The 26,702-nt window shown below is 34.1% G+C and overlaps 1 protein-coding gene across 1 annotated transcript in view; it reads right to left on the minus strand.

Annotated features, from left to right (window-relative positions):
* LOC129221995 (CDAN1-interacting nuclease 1-like) overlaps window positions 1-26,702 on the minus strand; it is a 107,479-nt gene that overhangs the window by 75,266 nt on the left and 5,511 nt on the right. Inside the window, exon 2 of the mRNA XM_054856407.1 lies at window positions 21,898-21,943. Coding sequence (XP_054712382.1) covers window positions 21,898-21,943 — 46 coding nt within the window. The remainder of the gene's footprint in view (window positions 1-21,897; window positions 21,944-26,702) is intronic.

A 26,702-nucleotide genomic window follows, 5' to 3' on the forward strand; every position in this document is an offset into this window, starting at 1 on the left:
ATGCTTTATACCGGGGTTATTTTGGAATTGGCTAAAAATGTTTGTAGCATAACTAATGTCTGGTCTTGTTCTGTTTGCTAGAAACGAAAGACAACCTAACAAATTCCTGTACGGTATTTTTGACATATCTTGTACATCTTGCTCGTTATTTGGACAATCTAGTTTAGTGTATATAATACCTTTACTTATCGGCAATGAGGAGATAGGGATATTGAATTTCTCAAAACGTTCATAAATTTCTTCAATATAGCCAATTTGACTTAATGAAAAACAATTCAAATCCTCCTCAAATTCCACGCCTAGTAATTTTTTAGTTTTACCTAAAATTTTTAAATCAAAGTATTTTTGTAACATTTCTAAAACAGTTTGTATATCATTTTGACTCTTTCCAAATAAAACAATGTCATCTACATACAAAAGTAAAATTACAGAAGATTTATAAATATAGACACAGTTACACCATTCAAATTTACAAAAACCTATTGAAATCAATTTTTCTTCTATTTCGTAAAACCACAATCGTCCACTTTGGTGGAGTCCGTAAATTGCTTTATTTAGTTTACAATATAAATTTTCCATCCCCTTTTCTACAAAACCAGGTGGTTGTTTCATATAAATTGGTTCTGAAATAGGTGCATAAAGGTAAGCATTTTTCACATCACATTGGATGTTTACCCAGTTTAATTTTACCACCAAAAGAGAAAAGAAAAATCTTATAATGCTGAAATTTACAACTGGCGAGTACGTAAGATCATAACTCTCATATTTCAATTGAGAACTTCCTAAAGCTACTAGGCGACTTTTGTATCTCAAAATTTCCCCATTTTCATTTCTTTTGACTGTAAAAACCCAGCGAGAGCCAATTGGAGTAGAATCATGCGGTAATTCGACAAGATTCCACACTTTGCGATCTTGCATCACTTTTAATTCTTCCCGCATTGAACTTATCCAATTGTCTTTTTCTCGCGATTTAAGGGCTTGTTTGTAAGTGTTAGGAATAATGATTTGATGTCCTAGTCATGCTTGAGAAAATTCATTAATTACGTTGCTGTTTACAGAGTTATCAATCTCTCCTTCAGTAGTATTTTTACCTTTAAAGCAAAATATATCTGGCTGATAAACAATATTATTTTTTCTGCAATATTTCTTTACATCATAAATTGATCTCAATCGTTTGTTGCTTCCTTTTTCAAAATAATAGATATCGTTACGAGACCCATCGGGTCTTGGTACGACTTTTCTTTCCCATTTTGTTAATTTTAAACATTTATCACTTTCATCATCTGATGATTCAGTTTCCCCCCGATCTGATTCTTCTGTTTCTGAATGAACAGGTGGTAGTTCGGGAATTTTTAAGATTTCCTCATCAGGAATTTCATCTTCATCTGATTTTGGTACATTTAACCATTCTATGGTGCCCATCACGACTCCACTGCGTTTAGACTCAAATTCGTCTTTGAAAAATTTTCCCTCATTAAATCTGACATTTATGGTCTCTATAATTTTATCATTTTCTGGAATCCAGATTCGATACCCTTTTGTCCGAAATGCATACCCAATTAAAATCCCTTTTTGGGCTTTAAGATCAAGCTTTTGCCGACGTTGCTTCGGTACACTAACGTAGGCTACGCATCCAAATGGTTTCAAATGTCTGATTGAGGGTGATTTTCCCCCATATAGCTCAAAAGGAGTTAGTTTTTGATCTCGATGACATACGCGGTTCCAGGTGTACGTGAAATACAACATGGCTTCAGGCCAAAAGTTTTTACCTATACCACTCTCTTCTAAAATTACCCTAGTACCATCTGCCACAGTTCTGTTAAATACTTCAGCCGCCCCGTTTTGCTCAGGGGTATAACTATTAGTGAATTCATGTTTTATTCCTTCATTTTGACAAAATTTACTTAAAATTGTATTTGAAAATTCCCCTCCATTGTCAGTTCTTATTGCTTTCAGCTTTGTTCCCAGAAATCTCTCTGCCCTTTTAATATGATTAATGAGAATTTCTGCTGCCTGATTTTTATTTTTCAATGGGTACAATGACGTTCTACGGGAATAATCGTCAACAACTGAAAGAAAGTATCGTTCACCTCTTCTACCTTCAATACTCGATGGCCCCCAAATGTCACTATAAATTAATTCTAAAGGTTTCTTTGATCGAATTTCGTCCATTGGTTTGAAAGATACGCGTCTGAACTTTCCTAATTTACAATCTTCACAATTTACTTTATCATTTTTAAAAACTGGTAGACCCCTAGTACATTTATATTCAGCAGTTTTCTTTATATTATCGACATTTACATGAGCAAATCTTTTGTGCCATAATTCTAAGCTTTCAGTACTACTAGCTTCATAATTAACATTTTTATGTACATTTTCTGAAATTACCTTTGGGTTAACAAAATAAATGCCATTAGATAGTTTAGCTTTAAAAATTGTTTCACCATTATCTGATACAGTTACCAAACCTTTTCCCCCTTTAAAACATGCTCCCGCTTGGTCAAATCTGGGACCAGACAGTAAATTTCTTCGCAAATGCGGCGAATACATTACATTTACCAAATTAATGATCTTAGGACCGAACTTTAACTTTATCTCTCCAACCCCCTCAATTGGAAAAACATGATTTTGGACTGCTACGGCCATCTTTCGATCATTTACAGGTTCATATTTATGGAAAAAGTTCTTATTATTTGCAAAGTGATGGCTGGCCGCCGAATCAAATGCCCATGATGAAGGATTACAGTCTATCTCGTTAAAGTTCGCTTCCGAAATAAAAAATGTTTTGGAAGGGTACTCACACTTTTTCGGCGATGAGGAGCTGCCTCTTCTGGTGAACTGGTTCCTGTTTCTTCCTCTTGACCTCCTCTGGCCATAACTTGACTTCTTGGAGCTTGTGGATGGACTTCCTCCGCGGTTCCTCTCTGGAAAACTACAATCTTTGCGGATGTGGCCTGTACGTCCGCAATTATAACACGATCTTTTTTCTTTTGGAGCAACGTAGTTGGCGCTAATATTATCCTCGTCCTTCAGCTTTAATCGACTCTCTTCAGAAATTAAGTCCTGTACTATCGCATCAAAAGAAAAATCCTCGGGTTTCTTTCTCAAAATTGATTGGCAAATGCTGTCATATTCCGATGGAAGATGTCTCAAAACTTGAAAATTTAAGTATGACTCCGAAAAATTCTTGTCGATTCCCTTTATCCTGTCATAAATTCGACGAATTCTTGATGCGAAGAGATTAATGGATTCGCCTTGCTCAATTCGACAGTTTGTTAACTCAGTAAAAGTTCTCATATGCACACACCTGTTATCAGGATAAAAGTGTGCTTTTAGACATTCCCACGATTTTTCTGGCGACTCACAATGCTCTATTATCCTTTTGAATTCGTTGTCTACAAACAAATATATTAAAGATAATGCCGCTCGTTCTCTGGCCAAAAACTCACGAACGTCTCTCTCAGTAAATCCTGAATCTTTAGAGACTACTGGCACTGTTTCCTTACCAGTTACAATGTCCCAGGCGTTTTTCTCCATCAGGACAAATTTCATATCTGCTGCCCATGACACATAATTTGTGCCATTTAATTTCTCAATAGTTATCTGGGGATTCGCCATTATTTCGACAGAAAGTCGGAAGACAATATCAATGAGCACTAATAATCTAATATTTATCATCAGTATGCTCTTGTCGAAAAAAAATCTTCTATACGGCCCCCCCATCGAAAATTATCACAGACTTCAAAAACATCATTTCCATCTCCAGTCCTACTGAAAATATAGGCTATCGAAAACAGAGTCCAGGTTGCCCATAACCTTTTAATGAGCAAGAGAATGCTCAAGACTAATAATCTCTAAATGCAATAACCTAATTAAATGTATGACTAGAAATGCATGATTAAAAAATAGTTGAAGACAACTTAAAAAATAAAAACCAAATTTATTTGGTCATTTAGTAAAGTTAGTTAAATAAAATTAAAAACATTTGAAACAACGCGAACTAGAGCTGAGCTATATCAATCTATTATCTATTTATTAAAAAGAACCCGCATCGTTGCATAAAAGCAAACGGGAGCTCGAGTCAACCTGCCAGAGAGAAAACACCGAAGAAGTCTCCTTTCTACTCGAAACATTTCCTTTTATCGTAAGTTAACTCATTTGCATGCGGACGCCAAATCACCTGATACACGCCAGCGTAGCACCTGGCCAATGAGCATCAGGCACGTGCCGATCTGTTACGATGCATCACCGATTACGTGAAGGTCGTGATGTCATAGATCGGCGATTGCACGTGCGAGATACGTCATCAGGCGTCCGCATTAGAAGAAAGAAAAACATCGTTGAAAATTTCTCAATGATTAGGCAAGTGACTGATATTATGGTGGGATAAGTGGTGAGATGAATTCATTAATTATTATATAAGGGGCGCTAGGCCAACAGTTTCAGAAGAGCGCACTTTCGCGCGTGGATTTTTAAAAATTCATTAAAAATCAACCACGGTGTTTTAAAATTCGGCGATGGTGAATTTTTTAGTTTTGAGGGTCAATTAACAATATGCAATAGCCAAAATATGAACATTTAATAGGTTGCAACTTCCCTATTCTGGGGAGATTGCGATGCCGTCCTTCTACCTGTGGGAAATTCACTGTGGAACATCGACAGGACTTTTTGACACCTACATGGACTTATTGTAAGATCTTTTTGATTTAGCATAATTTAATTTTCTTCGTAAGACCAAACTATTGTAATGTAACCATTTTATAATACATGTTAAATAAATGTTTTTCAGTGTAAAGAATGATTCATGTTTTATTTTCTTCGGGCAGACCACTCCCTCAAATTTTCAGTTGGAAATGAGTTGCCTAATTTTCAGCTTAGCTGTAGGCTATTAGCTCTATAACATCTAAAATTATATCCAACAACACCGCTCTTCAAGAAAGGGTCTAAAGGGAGTGCGGGAAATTATAGACCTGTGAGTATAACTTTGGTGGTTTGCAAAATTTTTGAAACGTTGATAAAAATTAAGATAGTAAATTTTTTAGAGACTAATAATCTACAGGGGTGATTGTGACTCCATGAAAAAATACCTGAACTTTTTTGCCAAGAAGAAAAAGTGTTTTGAAGGGCATCTATATACACATTACATGTATGCACACAATATTTATGTATATAATTATTTGCTGGGAATAAAACTCAAAGTTTTAATTGGACTTGATACGTCCTTGTGCATGGAGGGAACTAAATTCTTTTAATTTTTCTCATTTCTTAAAATTTTCCAAAGAATGTTTAATTTTCCTTCACTATATCTGAATCCTAAAAAATTAATTACATTGATTTACTAAAAGTGCATACTGTCTGACTACAGATTGTATGGAAAGACAAACATCCGTTTTACAGCCGGAAATGAACGAATCTATTATTTTTTAGTGATGCCAGCTTTTGCAGAAGCAGAGTCTCATTCAAATGAGCGAAATAGCGGCATCAAATTTTTACTTTTCCCCCTCATTCAGATAGATTCGTCTTATCTGGACGTTTGAAAATTCCATACAATCCGTGGTTAAAGATTTCAGAATTAAATAAGTTTGGGGCAATTGGGGCAGCATGTATTATGATCACTGTGCAATAGGGCTGGGCGATATCTGAATTTTAATACCACGATATATCGCTCTCCAAATATCGATATTTTTGATATATATATATATATATATATATATATATATATATATATATATATATATATATATATATATATATATATATATACATATATATATATAGGTCATTAAATTCATTTTATAGGCGGGGGGGGGGCTGCAAAACCTATTACATAAGTATCTGCAACAGAGAAAAGCCATAGGTCACCTTGGTGAATAAATATTTTAGCAATTTATTCTAATAATATAGCTACAGTAATTATTGTCATGTGTTTGTGTCGGACGGGGGGGGGGGGGCATGAGGCAGATTATACCTCAGAAACTTTTGGAGAAATTAATTTAGAAGAATTCAAGTCTTTTTATTAGTGGATGGCAATTCTTGAGGAAAAAGGGGCCTGGGTAAAATTTAGGGCTCGACCGATGGCATTTTTGGCCGATGGGCCGATGCCGATTGTTCAAAGATGGCCGATAGTTTTCCTCCAAATGGCCGATTGCCGATGGCAAAAAAAAAAAAAATAAATAAATAAAAGATTAATTTGAATTCTGATATTTTTAATTGAAATTATGTTTTTTGCAATCACGAGTTGCGACAGGACCCTACCAGGGGTCAGGAGCAGTTTCCAGAAACTGCTCCTGACCCCCCAAACCTGCCCTTCTCCTGGGCGGTTACGTGTGTATAGTTGTGTGTGTGTGTGTAGGCGCGCATGCATATGTAGGCTTGTGTGTGCGTAGACCTGTGCACAATCGCTAAATATTTAAGAAATGCTTGAAACGACGAGGGTGGGTTTGGGGGGACACCCTCTGATTTTGGAGTAGCTCACAACATTAAACTTACGCCCCAACTTTAGTCTCATTTTTTTAATACACAATCGATACCATAAACGCCTCGGAAGAGTTTCTGAATCTACTTCAGCACTTCCGAAGAAAAAATTCAAAAGTGCCTTTGATTTCCGAATTATGTCACCATTCAAAACGTCTTTAATCAATTTCTTACATTAACCCCTTCAGACCTGGTGTCCGGTATACCGGACATACTTTTAAACAGCTGCTAATCATTTAATAATTGATTTAATTAGTTGATTTTTTTTGTAGTTGACTCTTTACATTCTACTTATTATAATTTGAAGTAATTTTTCGTTTTGGGGTTGACAACACTGACATATAAGGATTGAGAGATAGAGAGTGGTTCATTTTTCCAACAATAAATTTTCATTTGAAAAGCGAGGTTTTTTCCTGATTTTTTGAAAAGTATACAATCTTTAATTAATAGTTTCAAACGCTTATATTATGTTTCATAATTGTTTGTAGAACATTTTATAATGAAGTTTGTTCGGTATTTTATCGTTTTTGTATATGAAATATTGATTTCAAAAATATAAGTCAGGAATATTGGACGTGCCATAACTTTTTTAATTTTTCTCTTGCAAACTCAAAATTTTGTCAATAAGATACCCATTACCATAGTACACTGTGTACGAAATATCAACATTTTTGGTCCAATATTTCATAATTCCGACTGAAGGGGTGAATGCTCTAAATTCTTCCTAAACAATATATAAAGCTTGAAAAAAAATCTCTAATTTTAAGAATGGTGTTAGTTTTAAACAACTAAGAAGGACAACCTAGAGTTTAATTTCAGAAATTGAGGGAGTGGGAGGAAGGGCACACAAGTGTTCTCGGAAATACAAAAAATAGTCATAAAAATAGAGTTCAAAACAATCATAAACATTGAGCAGAAAAACCCTTTTAAAACTTGCACCCAAGTTTGTTTTGACGTGCAGTGGCGGATTTAAAAAATAGCAAACATTGCAATTGCGCGAGAGGCCCATAACCATAGGGGCACTGTAGGAGTTACAAAAATGCTTATGATAAATGTTTTACAACTTCTGTGATAGAGAAATAGGGCCCCAAAATGTATTTCGACGTGCCTCAAACTTGTAGCTCCGCCGAAACGATACAGAAAAGACTGCATTACTGTGATTCATATTACAAATATCGAAAAATTAAAAATTACCGTCGGTTTAACGGGAGTCTAACAAAATGAAACTAAACCGATTTCGCCATCTCATATTTTTTCCATGGCCTCCAATTCGGCAATACATCACCAAATGATCGTCAGTCTGAGACGTTATATTATTTTTCCATTGAAATAAGTAATTAATAGCCACAAAAAATGAGTAAATAGGCTTTTTAGAACACCCGATCGAAAACAAAAAGGGAAGTGCTCAACTGGAACATACGCACATCCCATATGCGAAAATTTAGACTTCTGCAGCTTACCATTTTTGAGTTATGACTTATGAGAGACACATACGTACATCCAGCCGCAAGAAACAACGCAGTAAATAACTTGTTTGGTACCTGAATGCAGTATTAAAAACTCTTTCAGGGGTGATTAAAATAGAAATTCATACTGAAATTTAAGTAAACAATTTTCGATGAAAACAATAACTCCCTTTACTTTGTATTAAAAAGTAAAACAAAAAAGGTCCCTTTTTTTTTCAAAAACATCGGCCAATTCCATCGGCTTTTCGATGTTTTTTAAGGCCGATGGGCCGATGTTTCACGCAAGTTAGCATCGGCCGCCGATGCCGATGGCTAAATTGTCGAACCATCGCCGCCGATGCATCGGTCGAGTCCTAGTAAAATTGAGGGGTGCCATCGCAGTCGGGGGGAATGGGCACCCCTAGTTACATCATATTAAGATATGCAACAGAGAAACGCTATTGGACATCTTGAAAAGAAAATATTAAGGGGAAAAATATCAATTAACCCTCCTTCCTCTTCTTATCTAGCCTTTATTCCATCTCCCACCCCAGCTGTTCTTCAACAATTACCATAGAGATTGCAAAATATGACGGTAGCTTACACTTTATACCAAACGAAACGTCTTCAATTCGGACTTTCGGCTTTCTACTAAACATCAACCTAAATTTTACTAAAGTGGGTTTTCTGAAAGTATAAGAGTTCCGGTATTTCTGAAGAGAAAGATACCGGAAATCAAGACGAAAATACCGGAAATCCGGTAAAATACCGGAACACAATCACCCCTGAATCTATTGACTAGTTTTCAGTACCGTTTCAGGAAAGGTAAGTCTTGTGCAACTAATTTATTACATTTCTATGACAAAGTTACCATGGCTTTGGAAAATAAGAAGCCTGTAGATGTTGTTTACATTGATTTTCAAAAAGCTTTCTATAAGGTACCACATGTTGCTCAACTTAGCAAATTAGCTTATATAGGAATAGGAGGGAAAAGTTTCATTTGAGTAAAAAACTGGCTGACCGGAAGGAAACAAAGGGTAGTTGTAAGGGGAAATTATTCTAATTGGAGTGAGGTTTTAAGTGGGGTTCCTCAAGGATCAGTGTTAGGGCCTGTTTTGTTCATTGTTTTTATGAACAATATTTATAAAAATATTTCTGGAAACATGAATTGTTTTGCTGATGATGTCAAAGTTATGGGGAGTGTAGAAAATGAAGAACAAGTAAATCAGCTGCAAGAGGATCTAGATCATATTACGGAGTGGGCTGATAAATGGGGTATGGCTGTTAATGTTGGGAAATGTCAAGTGCTACATTTAGGGCATAGAAATAAGTGTACAAGTTATTATTTGCAAGGTTCAGTCATTAGTCAGGCAGAAAAAGTTACTGATCTGGGCGTCTTAATAAGTCAGGATTTAAAGTTCAGCCAACAGTGTAGCACAGCTAATAACTAAGCCAATAAGATGCTTGGGTTTATCAATAGATCTATTTCAAACTAATCTAAAGAAGTTCTTCTGTCCTTATATAGAAGTTTGGTAAGACCTCATTTGGAGTATGCTGTTCAGTTTTAGTCTCCTTATCTTAAGAAAGATATTAATGTACTGGAAAGGGTTCAAAGGTGGGCTACAAGACTAATAAATGGACTTTCTCATTTAGACTATGATTCCAGGCTTAGAAGGCTAAAAATGTACAGTGTTGAGCAAAGAAGAGATTGCGGGGACATGATTCAGTTGTTTAAATTTATTAGAATAAAAGATGTTACGGGGCTGAAGTTTAGTACTGAAAACAGGACAAGGGGTCATTGTTTTAAGCTATTAAATCTCAGGCTAACATGGATAATAGGAAAAATTATTATTATAGCAGGGTAGTGGAACCTTGGAACAGCTTACCGGAACAGGTGGTAATGAATACGGGAGTAGATAGTTTTAAGAGGGCCATTGATCTTCACTGGAGATTGTAAATTGACTTGGACCAGCCTAGCTGGGCCCAGAGCCTGTTGCTGGTCATCACTTTTGTATTTGTAATGAACATGTTTAAAAAAGTTCGTGTTAACAGGGTTTGACTGTAATTTATTTTCAAATGCTTGTAACAGTTTCCAAACGATGTAAAATGGGCTATAACAATCCAAAAATTTCTAAAATTTTCAGTTCTTCATAGCACTTGTCCCAGTTACGTTCCAGACCAATTTTTTAATTGGAAAACACTACATTCTGCTACAGTTACCCTTTTTCACCAGAATACTATGGTCAAACCACTCCTTACCTGCTGTTCCTCTGACATTATATTGTCGTCACACTGACCATAGCTAAATTAGGCAAGTGAAAAGAAAATCTGTTGGGGATTAAGTTGAATTTATTCTGATATATTGGAAAGCAACGAGTGTATTCTCAATTTACAAGGAATTTTTCCTTTTTAAATTTACTATAGTCACTATCTGGCAGAATACTGCTTCTAAGGCAGCTCTCAGTGTTTTGAGCAATTTTTTTACGACCGAAACTAGATAAACAAGTTTTAGATTTGTTTAGAATAGTTGCCAGAAAAATCAATGAAACATGCATAAAAGCTTGCACACAAAAATAACATTTTCCTTAGCATATTATGGATGAATAAAAAGATACCTTTCAATAGTTAGCAAATTACTGAATACAATAATTATTACTAATATTTAACTTAACGTTATATTTTTCACCAACAGAAATATTGTGTTAAAAAGTAGGGCTCGACCGATGGCATTTTTTGGCCGATGGGCCGATGCCGATTGTTGGCCGATTGTTCAAAGATGGTCGATGGCCGATTGTTTTCCTCCAAATGGCCAATGGCCGATGGCCGATGCTGTTGGCCGATGGCAAAAAAAAAAAAAAATCTAACAGAAATAAATTGATAAGATTGTCAGAGATTTAAATGATCATTGATTCACTTCACTTTACTTCCTTTCTACGAATAAGGAATTGTAACCCCCCCCCCCCCCCGCCCCCAAAAAAATCATCAGATTTCGACCTAAATTTTTATTTTACGATCATCCAATTTAAACTTCACAAGTTTTTTCGGCGCGTATGTACATGCATATGTACCTAAGAACATATAGATGAATGAAATATCCATTTTGAAAACCTCCTTAGTTAATTATCGCAAATTCTCTTGTGATATTTTCATGCGCGTAAACTTATGTCATTCAAAAACGTTATGAAATAGTAAGTTGAAAACTCATACGTAGGTAGTGTGATCTAAAAGTTCGAGGAAAAGTTGTATAAAAATTTACCGTGAAACTATCTACAAAATAGTCACCTTGAACGACTATGCACTTCTGCCACCGTTCGTATAGCTTTTAAAAGGGCTCCTGGAAGACATTTATCACAAACTCCTGTAAGGCCTCTTTCGCTGCTGCTTTGACTTCATCGTGGGGAAGAAGGCGACTTTCATGTTGAGGATGCACGGTTCGATTGGTCAATACTCTGATATGACAAACCAATAACATCACGTTTCGTCGGACTTAGCTCCGTGAGACTTTTACCTGTTCCCAGCAAAAAAAAAAAAAATGCATGGACGCCGCTTTCTCCCGTTAGGAGAAGATAAAGTTACATCACAGAAGGTAGCGAAAAATGGCTTCCAGGAATTTTTCCAAAAGTTATATGAACACTGGCAGAAGTACATAGTCCCTCAAGATGACCTTTTGTAGGTGGATGTGCTTCGGTAATGTGAACTATTCTGGGTAAGGTTTTATACAGCTTGTCCCTCGAACTTTTGGATCGTACTACGTACAATCTGTATAGGGTGTAGTTATGCTTCTCGTTTTTTGACTGAAGACAAAGAACAACAGCCAAAAAAAAAAAAAAATGAAGGAAAAACAAAGAGACTGTTTAATAATCAATTGATTTTTTTTTTAAATTGAACATATAACTAAGATTTCAGTAATATTGTAATAATGTTTGGATTTAGGTAAACTAAACATAGTTAAAAAGCATTAAATTATGTTGTTTAATCATTCAAAAAAAAAAAAAAAAAACTTTGAAACCGTCAACAAATTACGCTATTAAAGTGAGAAGATTGCCCATAGACATTTTTTAGTCATCAAGTTAAACAAAAAAGGTAACAGATAAATTACAATATTAAATCATAATAGGAATATTTTTATACTTCTTTAAAATTTATGAATAGAAAAGTTGGCATTTTTCATAAAATGCATAACAGTGACATAAATTTTGCGGAAAAAAGAAATAGCCATGAAATGAGCGAGGTTCTTAAAACGCAGCTACAATAAACAAACTCAATATTTACACCAAGTTAATAACTGAATACATATATATACTACTTGATTTGATGTTTGCACACGTAATATTGAACAATTTGCTTGATTAATCTTTTATGAAGCACTGCAAACACGTTCAAATTAAATTTTTCAATTTAACAATAATTTTCTGAAATTTTTAAAAAATTGCATAGTAGAAAATCCTTGAAACTTTTCTTTAACATATTATTGTACATATGATGAAAATGAAAATAACTTATACATTGATTTTATATAAATACATAAAAATAGTTACCACAGAAAAAAAAATCGATCGCTATTAATGATGCAAAAAAAGGTGGCGCATTACAAAATATAGGTGAAACAAGTATAAAAAATACGCAAAATGACATTTCTTGACCAAAATAAATAATTGCTAAATATTTAAGAAATGCTTGAAACGACGAGGTAGGGTTAGGGGGGTCACCGTCTGATTTTGGTGTAACTCACAATGTTAAACTTAGGCCCCAATTTCGGCTTAATTTTTTTAGTACAGAACCGCTTCCACCAACCCCTCGGAAAAGTTTCTGAATCTACTTCAGCACTTCCGAAAAAAAAAATCAAAATCCCTTTGTTTTCCGAATTATGTCACCATTCAAAACGTCTTTAATCAATTTCTAATTAATGCTTTAACTTTTTCCTAAACAATAGATAAAACTTGAAAAAAAAATCTCTAATTTTAAGAATGGTGTTAGTTTTAAACAACTCAGAAGTACAACTTTAGTTTAATTTCAGAAATTGAGGGAGTGGGAGGAGGAGCACGCAAGTGTTCTCGGAAATACAAAAAATAGTCGTAAAAAATAGAGTTCAAAATAATAATAAACATTGAGCAGAAAAACCCTTTTAAAACTTGCACCCGAGTTTGTTTTGACGTGCAGTGGCGGATTTAAAATGTAGCAAATGTTGCAATTGCGCGAGGGCCCCATAACCATAGGGGCACTGTAGGAGTTACAAAAATGCTTATGATAAATGTTTTACAACTTCTGTGATAGAGAAATAGGGCCCCAAAATGTATTTCGACGTGCCTCAAACTTGTAGCTCCGCCGAAACGATACAGAAAAGACTGCATTACTGTGATTCATATTACAAATATCGAAAAATTAAAAATTACCGTCGGTTTAACGGGAGTCTAACAAAATGAAACTAAACCGATTTCGCCATCTCATATTTTTTCCATGGCCTCCAATTCGGCAATACATCACCAAATGATCGTCAGTCTGAGACGTTATATTATTTTTCCATTGAAATAAGTAATTAATAGCCACAAAAAATGAGTAAATAGGCTTTTTAGAACACCCGATCGAAAACAAAAAGGGAAGTGCTCAACTGGAACATACGCACATCCCATATGCGAAAATTTAGACTTCTGCAGCTTACCATTTTTGAGTTATGACTTATGAGAGACACATACGTACATCCAGCCGCAAGAAACAACGCAGTAAATAACTTGTTTGGTACCTGAATGCAGTATTAAAAACTCTTTCAGGGGTGATTAAAATAGAAATTCATACTGAAATTTAAGTAAACAATTTTCGATGAAAACAATAACTCCCTTTACTTTGTATTAAAAAGTAAAACAAAAAAGGTCCCTTTTTTTTTCAAAAACATCGGCCAATGCCATCGGCTTTTCGATGTTTTTTAAGGCCGATGGGCCGATGTTTCACGCAAGTTAGCATCGGCCGCCGATGCCGATGGCTAAATTGTCGAACCATCGCCGCCGATGCATCGGTCGAGTCCTAGTAAAATTGAGGGGTGCCATCGCAGTCGGGGGGAATGGGCACCCCTAGTTACATCATATTAAGATATGCAACAGAGAAACGCTATTGGACATCTTGAAAAGAAAATATTAAGGGGAAAAATATCAATTAACCCTCCTTCCTCTTCTTATCTAGCCTTTATTCCATCTCCCACCCCAGCTGTTCTTCAACAATTACCATAGAGATTGCAAAATATGACGGTAGCTTACACTTTATACCAAACGAAACGTCTTCAATTCGGACTTTCGGCTTTCTACTAAACATCAACCTAAATTTTACTAAAGTGGGTTTTCTGAAAGTATAACAGTTCCGGTATTTCTGAAGAGAAAGATACCGGAAATCAAGACGAAAATACCGGAAATCGGGTAAAATACCGGAACACAATCACCCCTGAATCTATTGACTAGTTTTCAGTACCGTTTCAGGAAAGGTAAGTCTTGTGCAACTAATTTATTACATTTCTATGACAAAGTTACCATGGCTTTGGAAAATAAGAAGCCTGTAGATGTTGTTTACATTGATTTTCAAAAAGCTTTCTATAAGGTACCACATGTTGCTCTACTTAGCAAATTAGCTTATATAGGAATAGGAGGGAAAAGTTTCATTTGAGTAAAAAACTGGCTGACCGGAAGGAAACAAAGGGTAGTCGTAAGGGGAAATTATTCTAATTGGAGTGAGGTTTTAAGTGGGGTTCCTCAAGGATCAGTGTTAGGGCCTGTTTTGTTCATTGTTTTTATGAACAATATTTATAAAAATATTTCTGGAAACATGAATTGTTTTGCTGATGATGTCAAAGTTATGGGGAGTGTAGAAAATGAAGAACAAGTAAATCAGCTGCAAGAGGATCTAGATCATATTACGGAGTGGGCTGATAAATGGGGTATGGCTGTTAATGTTGGGAAATGTCAAGTGCTACATTTAGGGCATAGAAATAAGTGTACAAGTTATTATTTGCAAGGTTCAGTCATTAGTCAGGCAGAAAAAGTTACTGATCTGGGCGTCTTAATAAGTCAGGATTTAAAGTTCAGCCAACAGGGTAGCACAGCTAATAACTAAGCCAATAAGATGCTTGGGTTTATCAATAGATCTATTTCAAACAAATCTAAAGAAGTTCTTCTGTCCTTATATAGAAGTTTGGTAAGACCTCATTTGGAGTATGCTGTTCAGTTTTAGTCTCCTTATCTTAAGAAAGATATTAATGTACTGGAAAGGGTTCAAAGGTGGGCTACAAGACTAATAAATGGACTTTCTCATTTAGACTATGATTCCAGGCTTAGAAGGCTAAAAATGTACAGTGTTGAGCAAAGAAGAGATTGCGGGGACATGATTCAGTTGTTTAAATTTATTAGAATAAAAGATGTTACGGGGCTGAAGTTTAGTACTGAAAACAGGACAAGGGGTCATTGTTTTAAGCTATTAAATCTCAGGCTAACATGGATAATAGGAAAAATTATTATTATAGCAGGGTAGTGGAACCTTGGAACAGCTTACCGGAACAGGTGGTAATGAACACGGGAGTAGATAGTTTTAAGAGGGCCATTGATCTTCACTGGAGATTGTAAATTGACTTGGACCAGCCTAGCTGGGCCCAGAGCCTGTTGCTGGTCATCACTTTTGTATTTGTAATGAACATGTTTAAAAAAGTTCGTGTTAACAGGGTTTGACTGTAATTTATTTTCAAATGCTTGTAACAGTTTCCAAACGATGTAAAATGGGCTATAACAATCCAAAAATTTCTAAAATTTTCAGTTCTTCATAGCACTTGTCCCAGTTACGTTCCAGACCAATTTTTTAATTGGAAAACACTACATTCTGCTATAGTTACCCTTTTTCACCAGAATACTATGGTCAAACCACTCCTTACCTGCTGTTCCTCTGACATTATCTTGTCGTCACACTGACCATAGCTAAATTAGGCAAGTGAAAAGAAAATCTGTTGGGGATTAAGTTGAATTTATCCTGATATATTGGAAAGCAACGAGTGTATTCTCAATTTACAAGGAATTTTTCCTTTTTAAATTTACTATAGTCACTATCTGGCAGAATACTGCTTCTAAGGCAGCTCTCAGTGTTTTGAGCAATTTTTTTACGACCAAAACTAGATAAACAAGTTTTAGATTTGTTTAGAATAGTTGCCAGAAAAATCAATGAAACATGCATAAAAGCTTGCACACAAAAATAACATTTTCCTTAGCATATTATGGATGAATAAAAAGATATCTTTCAATAGTTAGCAAATTACTGAATACAATAATTATTACTAATATTTAACTTAACGTTATATTTTTCACCAACAGAAATATTGTGTTAAAAAGTAGGGCTCGACCGATGGCATTTTTTGGCCGATGGGCCGATGCCGATTGTTGGCCGATTGTTCAAAGATGGCCGATGGCCGATGGCCGATTGTTTTCCTCCAAATGGCCGATGGCCGATGGCCGATGCTGTTGGCCGATGGCAAAAAAAAAAAAAAAATCTAACAGAAATAAATTGATAAGATTGTCAGAGATTTAAATGATCATTGATTCACTTCACTTTACTTCCTTTCTACGAATAAGGAATTGTAACCCCCCCCCCCCCCCCGCCCCCAAAAAAAATCATCAGATTTCGACCTAAATTTTTATTTTACGATCATCCAATTTAAACTTCACAAGTTTTTTCGGCGCGTATGTACATGCATATGTACCTAAGAACATATAGATGACCGAAATATCCATTTTGAAAACCTCCTTAGTTAATTATCGCAAATTCTCTTGTGATATTTTCATGCGCGTAAACTTACGTCATTCAAAAACGTTATGAAATAGTAAGTTGAAAACTCATACGTAGGTACTGTGATCTAAAAGTTCGAGGACAAGTTGTATAAAAATTTACCGTGAAACTATCTACAAAATAGTCACCTTGAACGACTATGCACTTCTGCCACCGTTCGTATAGCTTTTAAAAGGGCTCCTGGAAGACATTTATCACAAACTCCTGTAAGGCCTCTTTCGCTGCTGCTTTGACTTCATCGTGGGGAAGAAGGCGACTTTCATGTTGAGGATGCACGGTTCGATTGGTCAATACTCTGATATGACAAACCAATAACATCACGTTTCGTCGGACTTAGCTCCGTGTGACTTTTACCTGTTCCCAGCAAAAAAAAAAAATGCATGGACGCCGCTTTCTCCCGTTAGGAGAAGATAAAGTTACATCACAGAAGGTAGCGAAAAATGGCTTCCAGGAATTTTTCCAAAAGTTATATGAACACTGGCAGAAGTACATAGTCCCTCAAGATGACCTTTTGTAGGTGGATGTGCTTCGGTAATGTGAACTATTCTGGGTAAGGTTTTATACAGCTTGTCCCTCGAACTTTTGGATCGTACTACGTACAATCTGTATAGGGTGTAGTTATGCTTCTCGTTTTTTGACTGAAGACAAAGAACAACAGCCAAAAAAAAAAAATGAAGGAAAAACAAAGAGACTGTTTAATAATCAATTGATTTTTTTTTTTAAATTGAACATATAACTAAGATTTCAGTAATATTGTAATAATGTTTGGATTTAGGTAAACTAAACATAGTTAAAAAGCATTAAATTATGTTGTTTAATCATTCAAAAAAAAAAAAAAAAAAACTTTGAAACCGTCAACAAATTACGCTATTAAAGTGAGAAGATTGCCCATAGACATTTTTTAGTCATCAAGTTAAACAAAAAAGGTAACAGATAAATTACAATATTAAATCATAATAGGAATATTTTTATACTTCTTTAAAATTTATGAATAGAAAAGTTGGCATTTTTCATAAAATGTATAACAGTGACATAAATTTTGCGGAAAAAAGAAATAGCCATGAAATGAGCGAGGTTCTTAAAACGCAGCTACAATAAACAAACTCAATATTTACACCAAGTTAATAACTGAATACATATATATACTACTTGATTTGATGTTTGCACACGTAATATTGAACAATTTGCTTGATTAATCTTTTATGAAGCACTGCAAACACGTTCAAATTAAATTTTTCAATTTAACAATAATTTTCTGAAATTTTTAAAAAATTGCATAGTAGAAAATCCTTGAAACTTTTCTTTAACATATTATTGTACATATGATGAAAACGAAAATAACTTATACATTCAGGGGTCTGGCCAGAGGATATTTGGGACCGTTAACGGACCCTTCACAAAAATCCGATCAACCAAAACGGACCTTTCACAAAATCCCGATCAAACAAAACGGACCTTTCACAAAATTCTGATAAACAAGATCGGATCTGTCAAATTGTTTATTGAAAGAGCAAATCTGAAAGCAAAATAATGCATATTTCTGTGTATAAACCGATCATTTTTGGAACCTTTTTTTAAGTCAAATTAGAGGGATCAGCTTATACAAAAACAGCTAATTTTGAAAAAAAAAAAAAAAAAAAAAGAAAAAATCAGCACTCTTGCGATGCTCCTGCAAGCGATAAATAATTGCTACTGCCAAATAAATATAATGGTTGTTTGTTTTATCACAGCTAATTAGCAGCGGTGTTGTTGTAAACTTTTCTGAAAAGGCATTGGTAAGCACTTTCCCCCCCCCCCCGCTCATGATTTAATAAACAATTATAATATATATCTGCGAAATGAACTTAGAACTGCAAAGGGATAGTAAGGGTGAGGAAAAAATATGATCGCTTCAGATAGGGTTACCAACTTCAAAACTATCACCACTTAGCGTCTGGCGTTGATAATGACTTGATTTAGAAAATATTCTCATCATTTTGTCGGCTTGTCAATATTTGCGTTTTTACGGTGCGGTGCGATGTTTAATTGTTATTTTGGGAGAAAATTATATGGATTTTGATTTTTCGATGCTAACAAGGATGATTAACTTTAAATAAACTCTTTTAATTACCGTTTTTTTTTTTCTTTAAATGTCTACATTTTGAAAAATGCAATCTTTTAACATCCGATATGAGAATCATATTTTGTTCTTTTTTCAAGCTAACTCCGCTTTATTAGGATTCAAATAAATGAAAAGTCTTATTTTTGTTAGAACTCTCATTTCAAGTTTTTAAAGCAAAATTCCATTTTTTGTTATGAGTCAAAAATTAAAATGCTGAATAGATGGTTTATTTTATTTTATTATTATTTTTTTTGGGGGGGGGGGGGGGGGGGGGGGTCAACTGTGTCCACAGATATTAATGATAGGTTATCATAGGACTCTAAAATGCAATTTTAAAATAATTTTATCAAAAATATTTCTTTTACAAGCCGTTTTTATACTTTTGATGCCTTCACTTTGAGAATTGCGATCTCTTTGCATCCGCTATGGGAATCCGATTTCTCGAATTTTTGATGATTATTAAGCTTTGTTAAGAGGTAAACAATTGAAATATCTTTATTTTTGTTAAAATCACGGAATTTATAAGTTTTAAACGAAATTCTGTGCTTTTTAAGAGTGTCTTGGGTCAAAAAGTTGAATGCTGAACCCTATTCTGAATTTTGTTTTATTTATTTATATTTTTGTTACAATTATTTTAACTGTTGTACAGAAATATATCTAGTATAAAATTTAACATAATGCAGAATGGTAAATAAATATTGATACTTGAAAGAGCGATGCCTCCCCCCCCCCCCCCCCCGCCAAATATCAGAAAAAAAAATCCAGAATGATTTTCTCGCCATAGAAGAGGAAAACACTCAACTTTAAGTTGAATTGATGCAGTTTGTGCCATCTCTAAATTCTAAAATTTCGTTTTAACAAATTTTTTTTTTGCGAAATTTTTTGATTTTTCACAAAACTAATTCTTTTTTCACAAAATTATTTGATTTTTCACAAAAAACGGACCCTGTGAAAAATCCTGGACAGACCCCTGACATTGATTTTATATAAATACATAAAAATAGTTACAACAGAAAAAAAAATCGATCGCTATTAATGATGCAAAAAAAGGTGGCGCATTACAAAATATAGGTGAAACAAGTATAAAAAATACGCAAAATGACATTTCTTGACCAAAATAAATAATCGCTAAATATTTAAGAAATGCTTGAAACGACGAGGTAGGGTTAGGGGGGTCACCGTCTGATTTTGGTGTAACTCACAATGTTAAACTTAGGCCCCAATTTCGGCTTAATTTTTTTAGTACAGAACCGCTTCCACCAACCCCTCGGAAAAGTTTCTGAATCTACTTCAGCACTTCCGAAAAAAAAAATTCAAAATCCCTTTGTTTTCCGAATTATGTCACCATTCAAAACGTCTTTAATCAATTTCTAATTAATGCTTTAACTTTTTCCTAAACAATAGATAAAACTTGAAAAAAAAAATCTCTAATTTTATGAATGGTGTTAGTTTTAAACAACTCAGAGGTACAACTTTAGTTTAATTTCAGAAATTGAGGGAGTGGGAGGAGGAGCACGCAAGTGTTCTCGGAAATACAAAAAATAGTCGTAAAAAATAGAGTTCAAAATAATAATAAACATTGAGCAGAAAAACCCTTTTAAAACTTGCACCCGAGTTTGTTTTGACGTGCAGTGGCGGATTTAAAATGTAGCAAATGTTGCCATTGCGCGAGAGGCCCCATAACCATAGGGGCACCGTAGGAGTTACAAAAATGCTTTTGATAAATGTTTTACAACTTCTGTGATAGAGAAATACGGCCCCAAAATGTATTTCGACGGGCCCCAAGCTTGTAGCTCCGCCGAAGCGATACAGAAAAGACTGCATTATTGTGATTCATATTACAAACATCGAAAAATTAAAAATTACCGTCGGTTCAACAGGAATCGAAAAAAGTAAAACAAAACCGGTTTCGCCATCTCATATTTGTTTTCTAGGTCTAAAATTCTGCAATATATCACTAAATGATCGTCAGTCTGAGACACTATATTAGTTTTGCATTGAAATAAGTAATTAATAGCCACAAAAACTCAGTTAATAGGCTTTTTAGAACATCCGTTCGAAAACAAAAAGGGAAGGTCACAACTGGAACGTGCGCACTTCCCACAGGCGAAAATTTAGCCATCTACAGCTTACCATTTTTTAGTTATGACTTATGAGAGATACATACGTACATCCAGCCGCAAGAAACAACGCAATAATTAACGTGTTTGGTACTTGAATGCAGTATTAAAAACTCTTTCAGGGGTGACTAAAATATAAATTCATACTGAAATTTAAGTAAACAATTTTGTTTGAAAACAATAACTGCCTTTACTTTGTATTAAAAAGTAAAACAAAGGTCTTTTTTTTTTCAAAAACATCGGCCAATTCCATCGGCTTTTCGATGTCTTTAAGGCCGATGGGCCGATGTTTCCTGCAAGTTAGCATCGGCCGCCGATGCCGATGCCGATGGCTAAATTGTTGAACCATCGGCGCCGATGCATCGGTCGAGTCCTATTAAAAAGCCATTTTTTATGGAAGCATTTTAACAAATGTGGACTTTGGAAGAGGAAAATCGGATGTAGCGAACCCTCGGTTATATGCCTCCGATGCCAGTTTGCTGAAGGTTTGTTATAGTGGGGTTCGACTGTATTAGAAATACAAAGCTTTGTATTTTTTTACTACAAAATTCTCATGAGAAAGTATCCTTTTATCAGGTAGCATCCTGCTCCTTTTCAGACCTAAGGGAAAACACTGCTATAGATCATTTTGTATACACATACATAATCTAATAACAGGAAAAGAAAAAAAAATAATTTTTATGCTCAATACATCTAAATTTGAAGGTCAAAATAAAGAGTCCAATTTCTTATTTGGATTCATAAAACCAAATGTTTGTAAAAACGTACAAGCAAAAGAAATCTAGCGCCTGAGGAATTTAATATTCTTCATTTGTACTTGCTAATTTCAAATCTTAATTAGTTTCGTTAAAATATTTCATTTTTACCTGCTAGTCTTTAGCGACATTAAACCCTTAAATATGATTTCATTTTGTGTAATCTAATAATATCATAAAAATACTTATCATACCACAATTTCTTGAGCGATGATACTTTCCAAAGCAGCTGAAGACACACTAAAATAAGAAAAATAAATGCTTTTGGTACATTTTGACTCAAATATCGTAAGAAATAAAAAAGTACAAAAATACTTTGGCAATTGCCTTTTGATGAAAAAGAAATATTCCATTAACTTGGTTAGAAAAAAAAAATAATAAAGAGAGAGAAGGGGGGGAGGGATGTCATACTTGGAGGGGGGGGGATTTTTTTATTATGCATCTTCAAAGCCCAAGTTTTTTTGTAGATAGCACAAACACAAAAGTGATACCCAGCAACAGGATCTGGGCCCAGCTGGGATGGTCTTAGTCAGTTTATTAATCCTCAATAAAGATCAACGGCCTTTTTAAAGCTTTTTACTATGCAAAAATGAACTTATTAAAAATAATTCCAATAATCAACTTTTATCACACAGAAATATGATTATTGTTCATTCTAAATTATAAACATGATTATAAATTTCACTTTCTTCTTTTGCTTGCAAAATAATAAACTTTTTACAAAGAGTTTATTTTTAAAAAAACATTGCAAAACGTTCCTGAATGCATATTTTCCGTTTTCTTCTTAATTTTTGCTTTAAAAGAGGGGGGATATGGAGCCATGCACAAATACATACTGACTAATTGGAGGGGGGGGGTCATCATCACTTTAGGATCAGGTACACGGGCCTCATCTGGGCTTCAGATTGCGCTGCTGTGGTGCAGTTTAATAACAGATAAACTATAGGTTGAAATTACTAATTGATGGTTGAAGACAAGGATACAACTTACGCATATAATTCATAACAATTGCATTGGTAATACAGTAGAATACCTTTATAACGCCAACCTATATAATGCAATTCTCTACAAACAGCACAACTTTTCAAAAGTAACCAATAGGTTTCAAAGTTAAAAAAAAAATTCCTCTGTTTTGCTTTGCAAACATAAAAATTGTTAGGCAAATTAAATTTTGAAACAGTTTTTCATCTTTCCATCATAATTCAAAGCTTTTAAATGAAAATCATTATTCAGAGTAAAAAGCACCAGATAGCTCTTGAAAATGCAGCTGTTATGCAAACCATGAAGCTACCAGAAGTGCAAGACACTTTCTTTTGATTGTGAAACATATTTATTTGTGAATGACTCATTCTATAATTAGTTCTTTACTACTCATTGCTGATAAAGCCCATCTGAAGTGTTGATAAATAGATATGTTCTGAATGTTAGTTTCAAAATTTGTGAAATGACCTATATAATGTCAAAATCTGTATAACGCAAAAGCTCTGGTCCCAAGGTATTTTACTTCGTATTCTAATAAATATCCATAGTTTAACTAAATGAAAAGTGTAATTTCAATTTGTGGTAAAAAAATAATTTTCATTTGTACAAAGGGTCAAAAACTGTCATTAGAAGAATCTACATTTCAGTATACAATTCATTTATTTTTTTTCTGACTGAAATCTTAAACCTGATACTTATATTTTCGCTTACATTATGCTTTAGCTTTCTGACTGGAACCAAAGCTTTAAAAAAAAAAAAAAAATTACAATTAAGAATTGATATAGCTACATGTTGCATCAAGTTTTTGTAACAGCAAGGAGCCTTTCCATCTCATTCATTTTATTATTTCACTTGTATTGGGTTTATCAATAGATCTATTTCAAACAAATCTAAAGAAGTTCTTCTGCCCTTATACAGAAGTTTGGTAAGACCTCATTTGGAGTATGCTGTTCAGTTTTGGTCTCCTTATCTTAAAAAAGACATTAATGTATTGGAAAGGGTTCAAAGGCGAGCTACAAGGCTAATAAATGGACTTTCTCACTTTGACTATGACTCCAGGCTTAGAAGGTTAAAAAAGTACAGTCTTGAGCAAAGAAGAGATCGAGGGGACATGATTCAGTTGTTTAAATTTATTAAAATGAAAGATGTTATGGGACTGAAGTTTAGCACTGAAAACAGGACAAGGGGTCATTGTTTTAAGCTATTTAAATCTCAGGCTAACATGGATATTAGGAAAAATTATTACTATAGCAGGGTAGTGGAACCTTGGAACAGTTTACCGGAAGAGGTGGTAATGAGCAAGGGAGTAGATAGTTTTAAGAGGGCCATTGATCTTCACTGGGGATTGTAAATTGACTAGGACCAGTCTAGCTGGGCCCAGAGCCTGTTGCTGGTCGTCGCTTTTGTATTTGTATTTGTATTATTTATTGTTTTTATGTGCTCATATAATGCATGTTTAATTTTTTGATGCAGATCACCCGAGTTGGCCCAAACACTCGTTCTTATGGTTACCATTCAAACGCTCTGCCGATCCAGCTATTAAGCTTAAGTTTAACTTATAAATTTAATTGAAAACCTCAGTCCTGTGCTTTAAAACATGTTTTTTTGACAGAAAAAAAAACAATTTTTAGATTGTGGGTCTATTTTTTGTCATTAGCCTGCACGATAAGCTTTAAAATGAGATGTAAATCAAAGGAATCGATCAAAAATTGAGGAAGATGTTGCGTAGGAACAAAAAACAGGCTACAGAAATAATATATAAGGATCAAATCCGTAATTCTGTCCATTATGCTGATTAGAAATAACTGTACAAAATGTTCAATTTAAACAACTGTAAGAGAAATGACCGATAGTAACAGTAATGAATTATCACCACAAAATTTGACATTCTCAGGGGTCTGGCCAGAAGATATTTGGGTCCGTTAACGGACCCTTCACAAAAATCCGATCAACCAAAACGGACCTTTCACAAAATCCCGATCAAACAAAACGGACCTTTCACAAAATCCCGATCAAACAAAACGGACCCTTCACAAAATTCTGATAAACAAGATCGGATCTGTCACAAATTGTTTATTGAAAGAGCAAATCTGAAAGCAAAATAACGCATATTTCTGTGTATAAACCGATAATTTTTGGAACCTTTTTTTAAGTCAAATTAGAGGGATCAGCTTATACAAAATCGGCTAATTTTGAAAAAAAGAAAAAAAAAGAAAAAAAAATGGCACTCTTGCAATGCTCCTGCAAGCGATAAATAATTGCTACTGCCAAAAAAATATAATGGTTGTTTGTTTTATCACAGTTAATTAGCAGCGGTGTTGTTGTAAACTTTTCTGAGAGGGCATTGGTAAGCACTTTTCTCAGCTCATGATTTAATAAACAATAATAATATATATCTGCGAAATGAACTTAGAACTGCAAAGGGATAGTAAGGGTGAGGAAAAAATATGATCGCTTCAGATAGGGTTACCAACTTCAAAACTATCACCACTTAGCGTCTGACGTTGAACCTTTATATTGACTTGATTAGAAAATATTCTCATCATTTTGTCGGCTTGTCAATATTTGCGTTTTTAATATTCTCATCATTTTGTCGGCTTGTCAATATTTGCGTTTTTACGATGCGGTGCGATGTTTAATTGTTATTTTGGGAGAAAATTATATGGGTTTTGATTTTTCGATGCTAACAAGGATGATTAACTTTAAATAAACTCTTTTAATTACCGTTTTTTTTTCTTCAGATGTCTACATTTTGAAAAATGCAATCCGATATGAGAATCATATTTTGTTCTTTTTTCAAGCTAACTTCGCTTTATTAGGATTCAAATAAATGAAAAGTCTCTTTATTTCTGTTAGAACTCTCATTTCAAGTTTTTAAAGCAAAATTCCATTTTCTGTTATGAGTCAAAAAATAAAATGCTGAATAGATGGTTTATTTTATTATTATTATTATTAATTTTTTTTTTTTTTTTGGGTCAACTGTGTCCACAGATATTAATGATATGTTATCATAGGACTCTAAAATGCAATTTTAAAATAATTTTATCAAAAATATTTCTTTTACAAGCCGTTTTTATACTTTTGATGACTTCACTTTGAGAATTGCGATCTCTTTGCATCCGCTATGGGAACCCGATTTTTCGAATTTTTGATGATTATTACGCTTTGTTAAGAGGTAAACAATTGAAAAATCTTTTTCTTTTTGTTAAAATCACGGAATTTATAGGTATTAAACGAAATTCTGTGCTTTTTAAGAGTGTCTTGGGTCAAAAAGTTGAATGCTAAACCCTATTCTGAATATTGTTTCATTTATTTATATTTTTGTTAGTTATTTTAAATACTGTACAGAAATATATATAGTATAATTTAACATAATACAGAATGGTAGATAAATATTGATAATTGAAAGAGCGATGCCTCCCCCCCCCCCCCAATAATAGAAAAAAATTCCAGAATGATTTTCTTGTCATAGAAGAGGAAAACACTCAACTTTTAGTTTAATTGATGCAGTTTGTGCCGTCTCTAAATTCTAAAATTTTGTTTTAACAAAAAAAAAAAATTTTTTTTGCGAAATTTTTTGATTTTTCACAAAATTAATTCATTTTTCACAAAATTATTTGATTTTTTCACAAAAAACGGACCCTGTGAAAAATCCTGGACAGACCCCTGATTCTAAACCTAGTTATTTTACTAACAATATGCAAATATAAAAATTTCAAATTTTTACATTTGGCAGTAGTCATTCAATTTCGATCCTTTAGGAGGTAATCTCTACATTATTTGTGATAATACGGCAGCACCAAAATTTGCTATACTGTAAAAAAGCTAATCATCCTTCAGTAACAAATATAAAAGGTTTATAGGTTGTTTGAAGCCTCAATTAGCAGACATTTTACTCTAACTCATCAGATGTTATAATCTAAAGTTTTAAGAAAGGACAAATCTCCAGTAAAAACTCTTAAAAAAGCTGTAAATTAAAAATCTAGATGCAATTTAAATTGCTATTTTGAAAGTTTAT

Source organism: Uloborus diversus, chromosome 5 (assembly GCF_026930045.1).
Source record: "Uloborus diversus isolate 005 chromosome 5, Udiv.v.3.1, whole genome shotgun sequence".
NCBI lineage: Eukaryota > Metazoa > Arthropoda > Arachnida > Araneae > Uloboridae > Uloborus > Uloborus diversus.